Source organism: Poecilia reticulata, chromosome 12 (genome assembly GCF_904066995.2).
Source record: "Poecilia reticulata chromosome 12, P_reticulata-male-v2, whole genome shotgun sequence".
Classification (NCBI taxonomy): Eukaryota; Metazoa; Chordata; class Actinopteri; order Cyprinodontiformes; family Poeciliidae; genus Poecilia; species Poecilia reticulata.
Genome location: NC_088841.1, coordinates 11649911 through 11670757, shown reverse-complemented (window position 1 = coordinate 11670757; position 20847 = coordinate 11649911). Strand labels below are relative to the sequence as shown.

The following is a 20847-nucleotide window of genomic DNA, read 5'->3' as shown; positions in this document are numbered from 1 at the left end:
AGGTGACAATGACAAGCCATTAGTATCAATAATAAGACATTTATTAACGCCTTGCTGTGAACTGTAAATCACAGATTTTCTTTTTGTGCCATAGCATCGTGAACTTTAATAAACAATAAATGATAGTGCTCTTTACCAGATTTTAGGGCATTTTACCCAATAAGTACATTGCAAGGGCAGACGCAAGCAGAAAGATAAGTGATCTTTTGGAAATGACTGAAAATCACTGAAAGTACCTGCCATTCTGCTCCTGACTTATATTGGATGACTTGTTCATGTTGGATGTAGTGATGGTTGGATGTAGTGATGGTTGGATGGATGTAGTGATGGTTGGATGTAGTGATGGTTGGATGTAGTGATGGATGGATGTAGTGATGGTTGGATGTAGTGATGGTTGGATGTAGTGATGGTTGGATGTAGTGATGGTTGGATGGATGTAGTGATGGTTGGATGTAGTGATGGTTGGATGTAGTGATGGTTGGATGGATGTAGTGATGGTTGGATGGATGTAGTGATGGTTGGATGTAGTGATGGTTGGATGTAGTGATGGTTGGATGTAGTGATGGTTGGATGTAGTGATGGTTGGATGTAGTGATGGTTGGATGTAGTGATGGTGGATGAGTGATGGTTGGATGTAGTGATGGTTGGATGGATGTAGTGATGGTTGGATGTAGTGATGGTTGGATGTAGTGATGGTGGATGAGTGATGGTTGGATGTAGTGATGGTTGGATGTAGTGATGGTGGATGTAGTGATGGTTGGATGTAGTGATGGTTGGATGTAGTGATGGATGGATGTAGTGATGGTTGGATGTAGTGATGGTTGGATGTAGTGATGGTTGGATGTAGTGATGGTTGGATGGATGTAGTGATGGTTGGATGTAGTGATGGTTGGATGTAGTGATGGTTGGATGTAGTGATGGTTGGATGTAGTGATGGTTGGATGGATGTAGTGATGGTTGGATGTAGTGATGGTTGGATGTAGTGATGGATGGATGTAGTGATGGTTGGATGTAGTGATGGTTGGATGTAGTGATGGATGGATGTAGTGATGGTTGGATGTAGTGATGGATGGATGTAGTGATGGTTGGATGTAGTGATGGTTGGATGTAGTGATGGTTGGATGTAGTGATGGTTGGATGTAGTGATGGTTGGATGTAGTGATGGATGGATGTAGTGATGGTTGGATGTAGTGATGGTTGGATGTAGTGATGGTTGGATGTAGTGATGGATGGATGTAGTGATGGTTGGATGTAGTGATGGATGGATGTAGTGATGGTTGGATGTAGTGATGGTTGGATGTAGTGATGGTTGGATGTAGTGATGGATGGATGTAGTGATGGATGGATGTAGTGATGGGGGTGTGGGATGTAGTGATGGATGGATGTAGTGATGGTTGGATGTAGTGATGGTTGGATGTAGTGATGGTTGGATGTAGTGATGGTTGGATGTAGTGATGGATGGATGTAGTGATGGTTGGATGTAGTGATGGATGGATGTAGTGATGGTTGGATGTAGTGATGGTTGGATGAAGTGATGGTTGGATGTAGTGATTCCTGTTTGGTTAAACATTATACCAAACAGGAAGGTTTGGTATAATGTTTAACTCACTCTGTTATTTTCTGATAGTAAAACATCAGAAAATGTGTTTCCGTAGAAAGAAAATGGACATTACATTATTTACAGATTGCAAAGAGCCATGTTGATCTCCTGAGGTCGCACTGCCACTCATGCAAATACACAAACATTACATGGTAAAATCAGCACTTTCATAAAAAAATGAGATGTTTCTTTGGCAAAAGAAATCTTATAAATTAATAATAGGGCTTTTTTTAAGTGTGAAGTCATAATAGTGCAATAAACCATTTTACAAGCTTGCTTATTTTTAGACTTTCTACACATCTTCACTTTATAGCGGTGTGGAAGGCATTGCTGGTTTCAATGCAAACAATGACAAGTGAATTCCTAATATTTTTTCAGGGAACAGCTGATGTTTAATATGCATTTAGGATTGGGCCACTTCTGGCATTTTTTTCTGTTTATTGACATAAACAATAATTTGCACACAAACATGAGAACTTAAAAAAAAATAGCATAAGCAGCAGTTAAGACAGATAATTATTACACAATTCACAGACTGCTTCTCACATGCAGCTTTACAGTGCAAAAATATTAAGATCCTTATCAGAATGTGGATGGAGTTGTGTGTCAGAAGCCGAGAAGACACCTAAAGATTTTATTTTATCCTTTTTAAAAAGAGACTAGATTTTATTTGAAGCATACTTTCATGGTTACTTTTGAGCAGCCAGTATGTTACTTGAAGTAAATAGCAATTACAGTGTAATCGATTTGGTGAATCAGAGAGAGACTCTCATAGCAAACGTAACAAAGAGTTGAGTGGAGGCTACTTCATCATCTTATTTATGAAACATGGACTGGTCTAAACATGGTGTTAAGAGTGTACATTCTTTATTTCAGAAAAAGAACATTATGCTTCGAAATTCAGTGGTGGTGTAGTGGTCAGGGTCAGCTATGGTGTTTCAAAACATACCCATCTTGCCACCATTACCTGCAACTCAAAGTAGCTCATTAAGTAATTTCTTTTATCCAATGATAAAATGTGGTTGACAATATGAAACGTCTGAGATAAATTTTTTTTTAAAAAAGCAGGAAAAAACAAAGAAACTTAAAGGAGGCAAACATCGCGTTGCCACAGCGTTGTAACTGTCTGAGGCAAAAGTGACACAGCCTTAACAGTGTCACTTTATTGTAACATTATTTGGGAGTTTCTAAAGCTTGGTCTTGAATGGTCCTGTTATGAATACGTAACTTGACACCAATTTGAAACTGTGTTCCTCATTTTTCAAACATACTGAGCCCTGACTGCTGTCTACTACCGATAACGCTCTTTCACTAAACACTTGACTGGTGGTTTAGACGCCAGGTCAACCCACAGCTGCTCAACCCTGGCTGCTCCTCTTCTTAACCATGAAGTGAGACAATGACAGTGCTTTGAACACTGACTTGTGTAAAAGTTAGCCTGTTTCGGAGTCTATGAGACCAGCCAGAGCCAGTTTGGGCCAATTTTACACATTGAACTGGTTGAGTTACAGTGAGTTAAGACCAAACAGAAACCTGAAAGCTGTGGTATTTGACATTTATACTTAAGGTGTACCAGTGGCCAGATGTCTGAAAGTTGTTTTGTGTGTGTGTGTTTTTTTTTTATGTAAATCTTATGCCTCCGATATGTTTTAGTGTTGAGAATTGGCGATGTCTTTAACATCTGTTATGGCTGATGATGTTTATTGACCCTGTCAAGTTAACTGTTAGCCTAGATTCATTTATATAAGCTGATGATTATGTATTGATAAGCTGTTACAACCAGAGGCGATTTAAACACAGGCTCGACTTTGTGAATTGTTCCATGAAAGAGGCTGCTGACAAAAAAAGAACCTCCTTTAAAAAAGTAATTGAAACACTATTGAGATAATGTTTTATTAACTAGCTATGTGCTATTAATATTTCAGCTTCACTGCCAAAGTTACATTCATTTTCAGCTAAATTCAAGGCAGTGCACATTCATCATAATTCCAACATCGACCTACAATTTAAAATATAGAAAAGTTATTATAAAGGAAAAAAACAACTATCTAATAATCAGTTAAACATTGCTATGGATATGTCAGTCTTATTTCCACTGTGCTCTAAAGACAAATTGACACAAGCAATCTGGAAATGCTTAATATTTTATCCTTTAAGTATTTTGGAAAAAATATATCTACCACAGAGAGCTGCCATAACGAGAAAAAATATGAAATATTAAGTTTACAAATTTTACAATTGTTCTTGAGTTTGGCTGAGGATTATTTGGCAAAAGCATATTATTGTTTGAGATGCTCAATAATTTTTATTTGACCTTTACTTTATTCATTTAGGTTTTGAAATCATCGTTTATTTTTCTCTTCATCAGACTTTTTTTTTTTTACATTTGTTGGATACAGTTTGTTTTTAATAGGCCAGAAATCTTCCGAAAGCTCAAAGTTCCTATGGATTAAATTGTTTTGGCATCTAGCATTTTTAGGCAAATTATAGATGCACAGCTGAATTTTTTTAACATGGCAATAAAGAAAAAAAAGTAGTTAATTTGTTGTAATTGCAGTTTCAGAGTATCTTCTGAAATTTAGGTCCCCAACAAAGGAAATACCTGTACCTGTAGTTTAAATTTTTTTTTTCTGCCAGACTTTCATTGAATATCAGAAGCACTAAAAACTAGACTGCTAATCAAATGCAGATTATAATAGTGGTTTTATACATTGTCTTGTCGTAGTGGTAAGAATACTTTGGAAATAAACAGGTCATCTTAAAAAAAAATCACTCAAAGTCTATTGAAAATTCTCTGTCTGTACAAAAATGTTCCTGATATTTTTGCTGAAAGACACAAATGGAGACTTTGACATGTATTAAATTGTCTTGCGTGTATATTCTACTGTTTACATAAAGTTGTACACTACAACATCGTGTATTTACAGGACAACCACATCTACAGGAGGTACCACAGGTTTAAGGAACTTATGGAATGGTTATAATTCATCTCTCACTGAGCAGCGCTAAGGGTCTTTGACCTTATGAACGCCATCCCATGTGTCCTCATGTGAGTTTTCAAATGTCCTTCAGTCTCAAACGTATTCCCACACACCTTACATTTGGTATTTGGCGTCCCGTCATTGTTCTCGTCTACAACATCCAATTGGTTTTCCCGTTGACTCTCTTCGTCTTCCCGGTCTCTCCCATTATATCTACCGAGACTCTTAAGCTCCTTTAGCCGATGGACAATGAAGAGGTGTCGGGCCAGCGAGCGGGGGGAGGTGTAGCAGAGTCCACACTCCTGACACTGGCGGGATGAGCCGTCAGACTTGTGCTGGGGAATGTGCTTGTGGAAAGCAGCAATATCCTCAGTGGTGAAGCCACAAACGGCACATTTGTGATTTTTGAGAATGTTCACTTTTAGCCTCTTCAATGGTTGTGAGTCGGAACCCCTGGAGTTCAAGCCTGGAGACCCCTCGTCTTCATCTGGGTTTCTTTTGGGGCTTCGGTTCTGAAAAGGCAGCAAAAGATGAGCTCAGGGTAACAGGTTTTCCATGAAGTGCAAAACTCACTGGCATCAATCTAACAAATAATTCAGTACTTTAGGAAGTGCAACAAAACAGCAGATTAGCCAACACTAGGTCCAACATTTCAGCTCAAAACCTGTGATGAGAGAAAATTAATAATTCATAACAGGCCATAATTGCAACAAATCAGAAAAATAATAGAAAACTGGAAAAAACGCAACAAAATATTAATAAAAGTAAAATATGATCCAAATAAAAGGTATTTCTTTCACTTATAAATATCAAACATAAAAATAATAAAGCAAAAACACTTAATATAAAGAAGTAACAAAGCACAGAAAACCTTTATGTAACAGTTGAAAACAAAATAGCAATAAATGCAAAGGTAGAAGTTTTGGCACACATTAACTTGTTAAATTCATACAGCTGTACCGTTTGCTTGTCAGGTGGCGCCTCAACATTCTCAGTCCTTCCTGCTGGGTGTTTACCTCCATGAATCATCTGAATGTGCTGGTCCAGCAGCACTCTTTTAGTGAAGGGCTGACTTAGAGCAGGGCAGTGTCTGGAAATTAATATCAATAAAAAGACAAACAGAATAATTTTTGCTGCTGGACTATGCACATTATGGAGTAATTTTCATTTCTTACATTAAACTGTGCCAGTTGGATGAACAATAGAAGAAACATCCAGTTGATTTTAATGTTCTTTCATATTTCAACTTTTTTTACTTAAATGGATTGCTAGAAACAAAAATTTTACTTTTGCAGCTGAACAGTTACAGTGTTACTGAAAATTTAGCTCAGTACTATTAAGGACGCATTGATGGATTTGTGTTAATACAGAATTATAGCTGTTGATTAATCACTCAAAGTAGGGTGGTGGTGGTACTCACGGGCAGGTGTAGATCTTTCGTAGTCCTTTATGTTTTAGACGGTTGTGTCGGCAGAGGCTGTGGGAGGAGCTGAAGGACTTATTACACTGTTGACATGGATGCTTCTTCAGTATCTGCAGTTTGAAAGTTACATTTGAAGTGTCACAAACAAAGCAAAAGAAACGATCTCTTTTTTGTAACAACACTGCAGAACATTCACCTTGCCGTGTTCACGCCTCATGTGTGTGACAAACAGCTCCCTGGACCTGAGGGGGGCGCTGCATTCTCCACATGTGTATCCTGAGCTGACATGGCTCTTCAGGTCTGCTGCACAGTTGCTGTTGGTTGTCTTCAGTGGCGACGACGAAGGCTTCTTTTCTCCCTTGTCTTGACAAAAGACGTTCTCTCCGTCTTTGTTGTTATTTTTCGGGATGTTGCTGTTGGCTCTGTTGGAATTGGGGGGCTTGGCGCTAAGTGGAAGGTTGATCCCCAGGTTCGGTGGACCCTCTATGGTCTTCAGGGTTCCATGGATGGCCTGAGAAGATCCACAACAGCACCTTCTAACATGTTAATGTTCATAATGTGCCATGAACCACTTCATTAAATTAATATGACTAACGTGATTGGCATAACGTGTTACAAGAGGAGGTTTAATTCAGCTTGGTTTAATGTTATAAATAGAATAGTAAGGCTAAATCCTGATAAAAAAATTACCTTAATGTGGTCCAGCATCAGCTGCTTTTGTGCATAGTGCATCGAACAGTCGGGACATTTAAAGACGGAAACTTTAAAATTGGAAATATGCTGCTCAAAATGTGAGCTGAGCAAGGACTGCAGAGTGAACACTGTGTCACACATGGAGCATTTATATATCACCCTGGAAGACAGAAAATGTCATAATTATTAGGAAACTTCAGACATAGCAAAACGTAACAGACTCAAAGCATCCTCTTCAGTCTGAGCTACAGTCGTATTTACAAAAGCCAATGCTAAAACTGTTTGAGTTTGTTCAAGAAATAAGTAAATTTGTGTTTGTTAATTAAATCCCATAGTACCTCTCAAAATGCCTCGTAAAATAGTGAGTTCTTTTGAAATAGTTCCATAATGTGAGAAGTTTGCTAAATACCATGTGAATTTATACATTTGCCATGTTCTCTTGTGCACAGCCATTACTGTGTGGTTTGGCTCAGCCGCAAAACATGACAGGACTAGATTGCAACAAACAATCTGGTCTGAAGAGAAGATCATCAGGGCTGACATTTAGGACTTGTAAAAATCTATGGTCAGGAAAAGGAAAGCTAACATCTCTATAAATCCCACACTTAGACTTTTACCTTCAGGTTGGCACTGCAGAGTGCTAATTGCAAAAACAAGTCGTTAAAAAGTCTAATCATTTTGATTTTGAACAGTGTCCAGATAGATACTATGCACATTTGCACTTTGACCTTGTCTTAATATAAAAAAACAGTATATTTATATATGTTGTTGAACAATTTATTTTCCACCAAATTTTATGTTATCTGCTTTTAAATTTCTGTCCACTGAGAGCAAAACGGGACCAAAGTCAAATTCCTTGTTGGTGTGCACAAATTTTAACCAATAATCTAGATTCTGAATCTGTGTGAGATTATGCCACTGCAATAAAAGCTTAATATATTTGAAGTTTTTAGCATTTCCCGTCAGCAAGTAAACAACTGTTCCTGAACATTGCTTGTCATCAGTGTTGCTGACGCTGCATGGTGTGGTTAGGTGTTAGGTGGTTAAAGGTTTCCATGTGGAAAAAAACACAATTTAAGCCGCCGTAATGAAAAGCAGCAAATCCTTCTGCTGAGTAGGAAGCCAAGGATGGTTATCTTGACAGAAAGGAATTGGACATGGGGTTTACGTTTGGGAGTCTGCAAATGTGTAGGCTTAGTTTCCTATACACACACAAAAAATTAAAAGACAAATGATAATACAGCCGTCAAAATTAAATAAACCGTTAAAGTGTTGAAATCTATAAAATAGATTTATTTATTTATTTTATTCCAAACACATTGTAAACAAAAAGGGACCTACTTGGGCTCGCCTGCCTTGGCCCCTGGATGCTGTGTGTATGCATGGGAGTGAGTTCCTGGTGCAGACTTGAAAGCCATGGGGCAGAGTGGACATTTGTAGAAGACCTCACAGTGCATGTTCTGGATGTGAGACTTGAGAGTTGTAACATCAACAAAGATCATGCTACAGTGAACACAGCTGGAAAACAACACAGAAAAAACAAACAAACACAAAGGCAAGTTGAGCAAACTATGAATAAAATAAAGTCAAGCCAAGCTTTCAGATTGAACCTTGTTTAAAGTTTTTTTTCCCATCATTTTTCCATTACTCTTCCAAACAAAAGGTTAGGCAGCAGGACAATAATCCAAAGTATAAGATATCCTCCCTTCGTTTACCCTAAAAAACTGAATTGGCCTCATCAAAGTCCAAACCTAAATCCGATTTTGAAATGTGACATGATCTTAAACAGGTCGTTTCAGCTCAAAAATCTAAACGTGTGAGGAAAATTTGTATAAATTTGAATTCCACAATAATGAAAAAGTCCTATTAGTTATTGCAAATCCTTGATGACAGTTGTTGGTTCCCCTATTAAATTAAATCATTTGAAAGTTACATCTGTTCTTAAATACAAAAAAAAAGAACAATACCAAAACTAGTAAGCTATCAAGCTCAGACTAAATTGTCTTTAGGTGTATGTGTGAGTGTACATTGTTGTAATTTGTGTATGTGTGTTGGCTCTATGATGGACTGGCAGCCTCTTAATGGAGTACTCTACCTCTCACCAAATGACTTCTTTGATATGCTACAGCCCTTCTTCGAATGAGGCAGTATGTTAATGAGGGAGTGAGTGTTTCTCTGCATTTGGCCTTCAGGGACAAAAATGTCAAGAATTGATTGAAAACAGGTTTTTAGCTGGTCTATTATTGCTTGAAAACAACAAAAAAGTATGTTTTAATAGCCTGTATCTTGGATGACTTAACCACAAGGATTGTAACTGTCACCTTTTGTCCCTGTCATTTTGTCCTGAATGATGTGTCATGAAGCGATATTAGGTGTCAAGCTGAAGTCAAATTGCCAAGAAACCAAGCTAAATAACTGCAATTAAAATGACAATTAAAATGGTCTTTGGACATTGAAGTAAGAAAAAGACCACTTAGAGTGAAACATTGGTTCTCTTCAACAATGAAATGTGCGCAACCATTGGAAACGATATCTCAGCAAAAGAGAGACTAGAAGTGTGGATAGTTTTGGTTTTAATTAAGATATGCTCACCGATAGCCGATTCTGCGAGTGTAGTGCAGGCAGTTCTTGGTGACGTGAGACTGAAAGTGAACAGAGCGACAACTGGCACCACACTCTGGACAAATATAAGGGGACTTGTGCTGATGGATTCGTTGGTGTGACAGAAAGCTGCATTGATTTGGAAGAAGCATCTGGCAAACTGTGCATGTTTTCTGTGAAAGAAGGAAATAAATGTTTTTATGTTTTATTTTTATGAACAAGCTGGAGCAATTATGCAAAAATGAATATTACAGAGAGACAGAGTGATCGGTATTAACACTACAGGGCCAGGACAGACAAAAAAGAAGACTTTCACACATTTTTAAACTGTGGAAGGAAGTTGGAGTACCGTGCGAGAACCTAGACTATCCCTGGGATAACAAGTAATCAAAGGGAGCTTACTTGTTCTCCCTGGGATTCAGACAAAGGATTTTGTTGGGACAAAGCAACCATACAAACAACTGTATACCTATGCAGCCCTTGTCAAGCCTTAGTCTTTTTTTGAATAACATGGTACCTACCTGACTGTTGGATTCTGGTGCTTGTTGATAGTGCATGGCCAGTGAACTGTCATCCTGGAATATTTCATTGCACTCCAAACATTTCAAGTTGTGCCGACCAAGCTTTGATGCATCATCCTCCAAAGGCATGGCTGCCATGAGGGGAGCGCTGCAAGGAGCTGATATCACTGTAATCTGGTTACCACCAGCAATCTTAGCTGGTGTTTGACCTGCAGGCGCCTGTGCTTGAGATGTGGGGGTGTTGATAGTGATACACGGGGCCACTGGCAAATTTGATGAACTAATCATCTGATCTGCAGGAATGGGTTTGAGGATCAGATGTGAGCACTGCATGACCACCCCTTTGTCCTTGTGTCCTCTTGCATGAGATAAAAGGCTACATTTGTTGTAGAAAACCAAACTTTTGGCACAGTGGTTGCAGGTGACCTCGATTCGCACGCTCCGGCGTTCGTAGTGGTGCGTCAGGCTCTTTTCAAGAGCAAATGAGTCTCCACACTCCAGGCACTTGTAGCCCCGGGAGGGTAGTGAAATACAGGCTGAGGTTGGTGGAGACAGGTTTGGGACATACACAGGAAGAGGGTTCAGGCTACTTAGGACTTTATTGAAAGCATCTACTACAGAGCCTTGAGAGCTTGTGAACACCTGAACCCGAGAGACTTTTTTGGAAGCTTGGCCAGTGACACCAGTCTGCTTACTCTGTTGTGATCGTTGCTTCTGGGAAGATTTCGAGGAGCATAAGACCTGCTGAAGATCACAGGCAACAGATGACACTGTCTGAGGAAGAAGACTGAGGTTACTAAGATGCACTGTCTTTGGCACAAGTTTAGCACTGGCCAAACTGGAGGCAGGTACCATGATCGTTTGTTGCTGGATAGCATTTGCTGCTTTCAGGATAGCACTGCTGGCACTTTGCACAGATGCGGCAGGGATAACTGTTGCTTTGACTGTCGTGTTGTTAGCCAGCTTAAGGTTAATAATTTGTGAACCAGCTGTTTTGACTGCGGATACTGGCAGGAAAGCTGTTGCCACAGGCTTAATAGTCATTTGTTTTGTGATTTCAATTGATGGGCACCCGCTGGTTGTTACCACAGCTGATGACAAAGAGGGCCTTGTTGGTGACGTAAAAATTGTGCTGGTAGTTCTCATAAGACATGGAATATTGTCTTCATTCTTCAAGCTTTCTGTTTCAAATTCCGGAAGGACTCTACTAACAGTACGCTTGATCTGTCCAGAAGAGGTCTTAATTGTTTTAATTCTAACCTTTGGAATGACTGGAGTGGTGTCTGTGTTAGAAGCAGGGGAACCTTTGCTGCTGCCCTCACTGATGACACCAGAGGGGCTTTCTGGTTCCCTGGTAAGAAGGTTCTTTGTCAAGTCAGTGTCTGACTCTTGCTCCTGTAGTCTGTCTATTGCTCTGAGATTTTCTTTTGATGGTTTAGGTTCTTTCTGCGCTGCCATAGAGCCCAACACCTCAAAGTCTGCAGTGTCAGATGTTTTGCAACTTAGTGATGCAATGGCTGCTATACAAGAATACAGTTTTGTGGGGGACTGGTCTTTGACTTGTGGGATACTTAGCACATCAACTAGCTCAGGTGACTTTCTAGCATCCATGGAGGCTTGATTTTGAGGTTTGAAAAAATTGTCTTTCGGGGTTTTTTCTGGTAAAGGTAGTTGAGATGGACTGTAAGAACATCTCCTTTGACTCTGATACCCGTTTTGACCTGATTCATTGTCAACTTTTGAAACCTGGTCCTCTGCTTTAGCAATGGAAGTAAAGAAGACTTGGCTTTTCTGTATGCCATTTGTGTCAACTACCTCAATTTTGTCCTCATCATCAAACTCTTCAGCACTAGATATTGGGCTGAACTGAGTGAAAGTAGGAGATTGAGGATTGATTTTATATCCATCATCTCTGGGAACTTTCAATCCTTTCTTACTGTGTTGAACAACTGGTGGTGCTGCTGATAAGCAGCCATTAGATAGTCCATTGCCCACAGCACTTGCTTGGGAGTGAGAGCTAAAATACTTGTCTTTTTCAAATTTGGTTCCATCATATTCACTTGTGTCTGTGCTGTGAATGTTTTTTACAATTACACTAACACCAGCATCATGTTCGCTGCAGGAGTTGTGAGACTCATCTTCACAGTCAGTCCCCCGATTACTCTGTTGCTTGAGTTGTCCATCTTGCTCATCTTGGTGACCAGATTCAATGGTGGCTTTAGGATCCACCATGTCAGGGATGTTAAAGGCTGCCAGTAGGTCGTCAAAGTCAGGCGTCTTCATATCTCCCATGTTCCTTCCCTTGTTCTGATGACTAGGTCACCTGAAATACACAAATGAATTGAGAACAGTTTAATTAAGCTTGAATTGCCCACTCCAAGACAGATGCTTTGATCACAACATTTTTGGAATATGTTTTTGAACTAAAAATGTTCCCTCAGTATTTGATATAGTTTGCTAATTTAAATATGATCAAAAATAATTGTGTATCTTTTTTTTTTTTTACATCAAATACAACATATTCCTGGCATTAACTCAAAACAGTTTTTTTGGTAATTGGAGATTAAACATACTGGACAATCTGGCAGCTCTACTAAATGCTAATGTGCTAATGCTGGTGATCTAGTCTTATTGTTCTATGACAAGGAGTGAGAACAGACACAAACAAGGACTCTTGCAACTGCTTTAGGTTTGCAAAGGTTCATATGGAGCTCTTGAACATTTGGAAATACACAGAACAAGCAAATTTGGGGCAACACCTGGTTCAGGTAGTACATGTAAAATCCCCACAAAGTAAACTTTATGATAGGCAAACAACTGCTCTCATAAACTCAGAAAATATGGATGCATTAAATTTGTGTTTTGAGCTTCCAAAAACTTCACCAAGCCAATATTCAAAAACCAGTTTATATGTGTGTTTTGTGGTTTTTAGCCTGTTAACCACCAAGTGGTTTTTGAATTTCAACAATCTGGCTCAAACTCTTACTGTCAGATGAAAGATAAGCTAATAAAAATGTTCAGAAACAAAGCAAGAAACACCAAGGCTCAGGGCTACTGTAAGATGGAAGATGCTGGAGTGCCTGTCTCACTGTGCACAGTGAAACCAATTTCACTGCTAAAGTCTGACAATCTGAGAAAATGTGCATACTTAACTGCTGCTGCTCACATGGATAAACCAGTTGGCTTATGGAGAAATGCTTTACAGCATGACAAGAAAGCATTTGAGCTGTTTTGCCACACTGACCACAAACAAGTATTCAGGAGTAAAGGTGAGGCTTTCAATATAGAAACAATGGGCAGCTGCCAAGCATGGTGAAGGTAGCATCATGGAGTGATCCTGTGGAGTTATTTCTTTCCCAGTGATATTGGTGCATTCGATTAAGTGGGTAAAGTATAAAAGGGTGATTACCAGGCGTGGAGCTATAGAGGGGGCTGGGGCCCGGCCCGGGCCAGGATGGGTGTCCATGGGGGCCCGGGTCTGGAGGTGCCAGGGAGGGAGGAATGGTTTCAAGTTGCTTTAATGTCTGATTATAGACGGAGAAAGTGCGCCCTGGCATGTTCAGAAAGGTATATGTAATGTTAAAGTTACTGTCCCTCAATGGAATATATAGTAGTCAGTCCCAGTGACTGTTTCACTCACAGTTTAGCCAATGTGCTTCCTGGGTAAAAATGAAATGAGAAACGCGGCCCAGCCCTCCCCCGCTCAACAGTTTACAGGTGATACACATGAGGGTCCCTGTCATTGGCCCCGCCCCCCGGCCCGATGCTGACTTGTTCCGCTAGTGGTGATTACTATTACTAAACACTCCAATTTTAGCACAAACCAACAGCTAACAGCTAGGAGGTTGAAACGTGGACATAACTTGGTTTTCCAGCGGCACAGTTATTTTTAACACATGCCCAAACTGCTTATGTAATGCACAAAGCAATTTAGCATAAAGCTTCTGGGTGGCACCAACCCCTACTCAAAAGAAAAAATTGAGGATAACACTTACATTTTGGGTCAGTGTCCAGAAACCAACCAGTCTAAGATACTTCTACAATTGTCATTAAGAACACTGATCAAACATTAAGCCAGAATAATGCCAAACGCTTGTGGAAAGTTAAAGATACTTCCTGTGCAAGGTCAAGAAACATTTAGACTAAAACTGGAAGGTGTATAGATACAGTATATTTGATCCAGTGTGTATAATTTTGAACAGGTGTTATCAGAGAAAGTACTAACTTTTGCATCAAGTTCTTGTTTTATAAAATCAGTGTAATTGCATATTGTATAGTAATTCCTCTTCATGTGTGATAAATCATTGAAAGATCCAAATTAGTGAGGCATTCATGGACATGAATTATCTTTTTAAATAAGTGAACAAAACTGTATGGAAAGCAGATTATGGAATTTTAGATGCTGAATTTCTTGTGCTCTGAATGTCAGATTTATTTATTTATCTTGCATGATCCGTGCTAATTTGTCTCACACAGTCCTATATTACAGCCTTTGTCACTGTAGTGTTGTGTAAAGTTACGTTTGCTTGTATTACGATTGTGTGGTTCATGCTTAAATTCTACAAGCAACAAAAAAAAAAAAAAAAAGAAACAAGTGATTCAATCTTAATCATTTCTTGATTTTGATCTGTGCAAACAAGGTAAATAAACATGGATGCTTGAGTCACATACATGGAGCTGATCTTCTGTGTAACACAAAACCAGAGCAGTACTTTGAACCAAATATATATCTGCGCTCATGGACCCATGACAAAAAAACAATCTTATTTTGCATGAATCCATAATTTATTACTTCAATTCGTAGAGAAGGAATCATGGAGATAATATGACAGAAACAGTGAAGAGAATGAAAATGGTAATGAAGGGAGAGAGAAGACAGTAAATCCTGTGAGAAGAAAAAAAAATGGCTGCTGAGCTGTGTGAAGCTGCAGCAGGGAGAGGGAGAAAGGCCTGGTTGAAAAACAGCGAGTTTCAGCCATGACAGCCACAGCAGCCTGACGTAGGAAGCTTTGATGAAGAAAAATGACAAAAACACAACACAGAATGGCTTTCTATACAAGCAGTTTAATGCACATGCACTTTTTTTTTCTCCAGTAAGAATCAACATTTTATAAAAGACAGCTGCAGTTTCAGTAAAATGTATGTAAAATAATGGTGGAGACATGCAAGTTAATCAGCAAGTCCTCACCCTCTTGTCTTCGCTCAAGTCCAGCCACTTAGCCAAACCTTCTTTCCTTGCTGCCTTCCATCCTGCAACAAACAGAGTCACAACATAGCTAACCCACAGGAGGTATCCACCCCACCCTGTCTGGGAAAAAAAATATCTTCCCAAACAGGCAAAGGCCCAGAATACAAGGTCAGGTTACATCCAGGCATCTGGTGAGTGCCGGTGGTCCTGATATGGATCGTCTTCGGTCATTCTCTGCACCACAAGCACTAAGACATGTAAACAGACACATAGATCATGCTCCTGTGTTGAGTGTGTGTATGTGAATGTGTGAGGCAGGGCTCTCAGCAGCAGATTCACAGACTCCCAGCCAGCCCCGTCCCTCTGCCCTCGTCCCTTTCCAAATCTCCTTTCTCCCCTCATGAACCGTGCAGATCTGCACTCCAACACTCAGCAGGTTAAGAGCAGGCAGGGGAGCCCTGGTAGCCACCAGCGGCCGAGCTGTGAGGGGCTGCCATGGAGCAAGTCTGGGCTATCTCTATCCACGTGTAGCATAGAGACGGCATTGTTCCCATCAGCCCTCGGTCTGCCTCAAACCGGTTTCAGCTGGTTCTGGTCACTCGACATAAAGCCTCGGGTTGCTGCAGCACGGCCTCAAAAATGCACAGGAAGAGGCTGTGCCCACCTCCCAGGAAGCACTGCAATGTTTTCTTTCTTTATAGACACGTTTTGTCACAAAGATCGTTTTAAGCTAGAAAGATAACAAGGGAGGTGACGGATTTTCAGAACCATAAACATACAAAGATGAAGTCAGAAGAAAAAACAAAGATAAGCAGTCAGTTTGTATTTTTAGCTGTGTATTTTCCAATTTGTTCCTCACTTTCATTTTGTACCTGTAAAGGCCATACGTACTTATGTTTATAAAGCACTGGGTGAAAAATTGAGAAATTCAGCTGTTTAGATACATGGTTATATGTATGTGTGTGTATATGACATTGTGACCGATGAGTTAAGAAATTATGACCTCTAATCAAACCAAAATAAGTGTGAGCGACTTTCTGACGAAGAATTTAAACCTAGAAACCTAAAAAAAAATCTATTAAATTGGTTGTCATTGTGGGTGCAAGACATTCCCCAGGCCGATAAAAATGAATGCAAGGTTGATAAGAAATGTCCAGTGACTCCATTTACTTCTACCACAATACTACCCACAATATTTAGGTACACGAGCAAGGTACAAAAGGAAAAAAAAGAAAGGACAACATGGCAACTTGTTGGTATGAAATAGGAATGAATTAGCACAGGGGTAAGTTGACCAGGAGCTACATCAGTTGACTTATGAGAAATGATGACGCCTAATCGAGCCAAAACATTAGGCTCAAGTGGGTCTGTGACCAACCTACTGCTGGTAACTGAGTCATGTACAGTCACTAAAGTGGGCTGTGGGTAGATTATGGAACATGAATCTAAATCAGTTGTCAGTGTGAGTACACAATATCACAACTCTGGGTAGTCGATGGATTGTTAGTTCGAAACATCCAGCTAAGTTTCACACCCAAAATGTTCAGGAACAAAACCAGGCCAGAATTAAATCGGATCATTTGATTTAACAGGATTCAATGTGAAAATTTGTTTTAATATCAGGAAACAACTCCTTTGTTTGACTTACCAGGCTGGTAGCTGAAGCTCAGTCTGGTCTGTTTCTTACAGTAAGTTCTCTGTGCTTTAATATCAGCTACAAAAGTACTCAAATGTTTTAAATATCTGCCAGTAGCACTAGATTGATCAATGTGGTGTGAAGACAAGCAACGTAACACATGGGCAACAATCCAAAAGACCCACTTTCATGCATCTCCCTTACCAGAGACCTCCCCCAACCAACCTACACCCCCACAAAGACAGATGAATGTGAACATGCACTCTCATGCATATATATAGGTAAACGAAGCATACCCTTGTCAGATTTATTTTCCACTCTGAGAGATATCAGGGAGAAAAAAAAATCTTCCTGTCGAGGCCTCAGCACTTGCTTTTAACAGCCCGCTGTTCCAGCCTCTTTCCTCCTTCCTTCCTTCCCCACCTCCGCCGCCCCTCCTTCCTTCTGTTCTTCACTGGAGTAGTTATCGGTCTCAGCGGAGGCCTCGTTTTGTCACAAACGCCATCAAAATCAGCACCAACGCCACCGCCGCAGCTGAGGCGTGAAGTGGTGGATGGCGAAAGGGGGCAGTGTTCAGCAGTCAAATGAGGCCTTTTGTCTCTGCATGTGCGGCAGGGTGAGGGGACTCTCCACTCTGGCTCGGGAGCAGGAGCAGCAGCAGCTGGTGGTGCAGAGAGACACACGAGAAAGGGAGGGAGACAGAGACACAGGGAAGGGGGGGCGAAGGTGGAGGACACAGAGGAAGAATGGAAATAAGTCAAAATTGAGTTTTAAAAACAGACTTGAAATCTGTGCGGACTGTTAGTGTTTAAGGCCTTTGAACCTGAAGCAATCCTACAGAAAGATTAGGTTTTTAAATGGATTAACTGCAACATTCTCTCTGTGATACATGAAATTAAAGAGTGAGTAAACTAGCATCACGCATAAGTGTTGAGGCCACGTCATATATTGTACAAATAGCATGAACCTGTCTTAAAATACAACAAAAATATACATTTGCATTTTTGTTATTCCAACCCAAATGAAAACAATAATTAAGAAATGTCTCCAAATAACAGTATGTGATCCAGAAACAGGCACACATAAGGAGATATTTTGTAACCTACCTGGAAAACAGAGGTTGCCAGTAGGGTAATACTGGCTCTCTTTGGCCTGCTATGAGTCCTTGATTCATCTTGCAGATCTGCCAAAGACAGCCAGCCATGCTGCGGAACAAACTAATTCTTCATCTTTATGTGAAAAGTCTTAAGCGGATGTATTCATCTCTGCACACTAATGCATTTCAGACACTGGAAATAGCAGCAGAAGATGAGTGTGTGTATGTATTATAAAAGGCCCTTGCAGTGCCTACTGCCTCCTTGCACTGTGAGACTGAGGTTGCTCCCCACCCCTTACAGAGCCACATGACGTCACACTGCCTCCATTCAGATAGGGTATAAGAAGGGCTGCTGGAAGCTGCCCCATCTCTGTTTCTGTTTACAGCCATTTTTTTTTTGCCTAAGATGATGTCACACTAGTGCTAAAAGCTCAGAACCTTACCTGTTGTGTTTTCTGTTCCATTTTAGCATTAGACGGCCTTTCTTTAATGTTTAATCGTATAGTTCAGAGGAAGAAACCCACTTTGGCTCTCATTTGACCCGTGACTCACCTGCAAGCAGCTGTTCGCACACCATCTAATTTGTGACACAACGTAAGTCGAGCGCTTTCTACAGATTGAAATATGTCGCATTCATGACAAATAGGACAGCGATCTAAAAACCAACCCCCGACTGTTCCTTACTCACTTTATTACACGAGCTCTCGGATTCATACTCAGATCCCTCAGGTTAACTCTTTCAGTGCTGACTAGTGAATCAATAACTCGGAAGTCTTTCCATTCAGCTGAATAGAATTAAAAACAATTGGAAAATTGGTGCTGTACATGTTTGAGAAAAAATCTGATGCATCATATATCATAAATCTTAAATTATGAGGATGGCACAAAGAAATCTCTAAAATCCTCCAAAATATGATTATTGATGCTGTTGATTGAAGTTTGTGGATTCCTACCCATACCTTTTTCTTACAGGCGTTCAATAAATCAGCAACTTCAAAAAAACAACATAAGAACAATAGCGTTCCATACCCCATTACTGCCTTTAAATCCTCTGACTGGAGAGTGACAGGAAAGTGATGGAGACCAAAGACCTCATAATGGCAAAACTGTCCATTTAAACTGATACTTTGCTTGCTGAGAGGAAGCCCTTAAATGATTCTCTTAGCTTTCAATAAAGCTCTCATTATCAATGTCATGTGACTTTAAGTGAATGTAATGACTGGCAAATAGAAAAGACATTAGCATAATCACCGAATGATTGAAAGCAATTTTACCCAAACTTGATTTTATGCATGAAACTTTGTTATAACTCAATAATGTGGCCTTGTGATACTAATTTCTGTGCAGACAATAGCAACATACAAAGCTTGTAAAGACAATCTTCTTAAACACAAGTAAATCAAGTAGTTTTTTTAATGTAAGATTTGAATAATTTGATGAACACAATGTGCAATATATTTAATTGTCCATTTTTCTCACATGTGGATCAAACTACATGGCCTATCATAAATGCACCCCACAGCGCCATCTGCTGTTTTCATGCCGAAACGAACAGTAAAACCGGAACAATGACTTTAAACTTATGAATATTATATGGCATATTGAAATTGTGTCCAGAACAGGAATTTTTCAGACCCCTGTTGAGTAATTGTTCTTTTTTTTTTTTTTTTTAAAGTTCATGTTGATCAAAGTAAATGTATAATTGCTGCTTCGAGAAAGGAAAATGACATAGCCTTTCAAGGTGATTTGATTTGCCAGATGGTGGCGTCTGGAATTAATAAAGTGGCTCTCAGTGTAGGTGATCAAAGCCAGACAATCAGGCAGGAGCTGTTCGTGATCATATGAGTTGATTAACAACCTTCTCGGTCTCTAGAGCTGTGACCGTAAAACTGCATGAATTTCTGTTCTTGACTCATTTGCTTTTTGGTTAGATTCACAAAAAAATAAAATAAAAAAAAGGGTGAAAGTGGCAAAAATATGAAAAGAGAAATCTATCAAGCGGGGATTTCAAAATAACTTCACCTCACATTTCATCAATTGCAGACGGTATTCCTGGTGTCTTTTGTGTGTGTGTGTGTGTTTTCTTGTTTGGTCTCTGGTAAAGCAAATGAACAAATATTTCAGATGGCACTGTGCCGTGCATCCTACTTGTTGCTGCCCTTTGAACGGAGGTGACTCATCCTGTTTTGTTAAGGTCAACTCTGGACAAGCATGCAAATCGAACCATACGTACTCTTTTAGACTCCTGCAGGGATGTGTGTATAAGGCTGTGACCCAACAATAGCCAGAGGGAACCCTCAACCTTTCAACAACAAAAAAATTTTATTTACCTGTACAGACTCCTGATCTGTCCTAATGCGTTCTCTTTTTTATGCCCGTCTGTAATATACTGTCATAAGCGGGATCAGTCAAGTATGAGAATTTGATATAGGCTTCATGTGTGGGTGCCTCGCTACGTTTGAAGGCAGCATTGCTGAGCTTTCTAGAGACGCAGATAATCATAAAAGGTGTGACTCGCGCCTTGCAAGTTAGTTGGAAAGTGCTGCATTGTATTCCTGTAACAGCATGGGTCATCATTGTTCCTGCTTACGCGGTTGGAGGTTTCAGCTCTGGAAAAACGGTGAGGTTTGTAAACCTGCTGCAATTCACTCACCAAGGTAAATACTAGAAGTGGGTGGGGGGAAAAATACAAAGCACTAAAGGGCAAACATCACAGCTTTTTTGATAAAAAAAAATCTTATTACAAAAAAAAAAGTCTTCTTTTTCATTGCCTTACAGCCTGCAGGGTTCTCTAAGTTGGTCTCAAACATTCATCGTCTAAGTCCTACTAGTTGGCCACAATGTTAAAGGAAACTAAATGTGAACCAATGAAAGATAGCTTAAAGGTTTTTAGATCTTCTTGTGTCACTACATTGAGACTTTGTACACACAGAAATTCACTTCGCCTGTCTCCTATCCATACAGATGAGTGACTTGATTTCAGGCATCAGTGGGATGTTTGACATTTGAATTATTATGACATGGTTTAAAAAAATAAATAAATCTTGGATTTACTTAGTGGGAATTTATTTTTAAAACACCTCAAGCATCCATAAGCGGGATCAGTCA

General features: G+C 39.8%; 1 protein-coding gene across 3 annotated transcripts; it reads right to left on the bottom strand.

Moving 5' to 3' along the window:
• Nucleotides 1-2009: 2009 nt before the first annotated feature.
• On the bottom strand, nt 2010-18023 carry znf532 (zinc finger protein 532). Of its 3 annotated transcripts, XM_081613482.1 has the most exons (12): nt 17750-18023; nt 16940-17304; nt 15008-15069; nt 13229-13369; nt 9820-12142; nt 9290-9471; nt 8039-8215; nt 6695-6857; nt 6201-6515; nt 6002-6114; nt 5542-5671; nt 2010-5093 (listed from the first exon to the last, which is right to left on the bottom strand). In XM_081613482.1, the coding sequence occupies exons 5-12, from the start codon at nt 12109-12111 to the stop codon at nt 4593-4595; spliced, it is 3873 nt and encodes a 1290-aa protein (XP_081469608.1). In that variant the 5' UTR covers nt 12112-12142; nt 13229-13369; nt 15008-15069; nt 16940-17304; nt 17750-18023; the 3' UTR covers nt 2010-4592. The 3 variants fall into 3 exon arrangements, with proteins under 3 accessions (XP_081469608.1, XP_008422734.2, XP_081469607.1); XM_008424512.3 differs by lacking the exon at nt 13229-13369; XM_081613481.1 differs by lacking the exons at nt 13229-13369; nt 16940-17304; nt 17750-18023 and having other exon boundaries at nt 15008-16916.
• Between the last annotated feature and the right edge of the window lie 2824 nt (nt 18024-20847).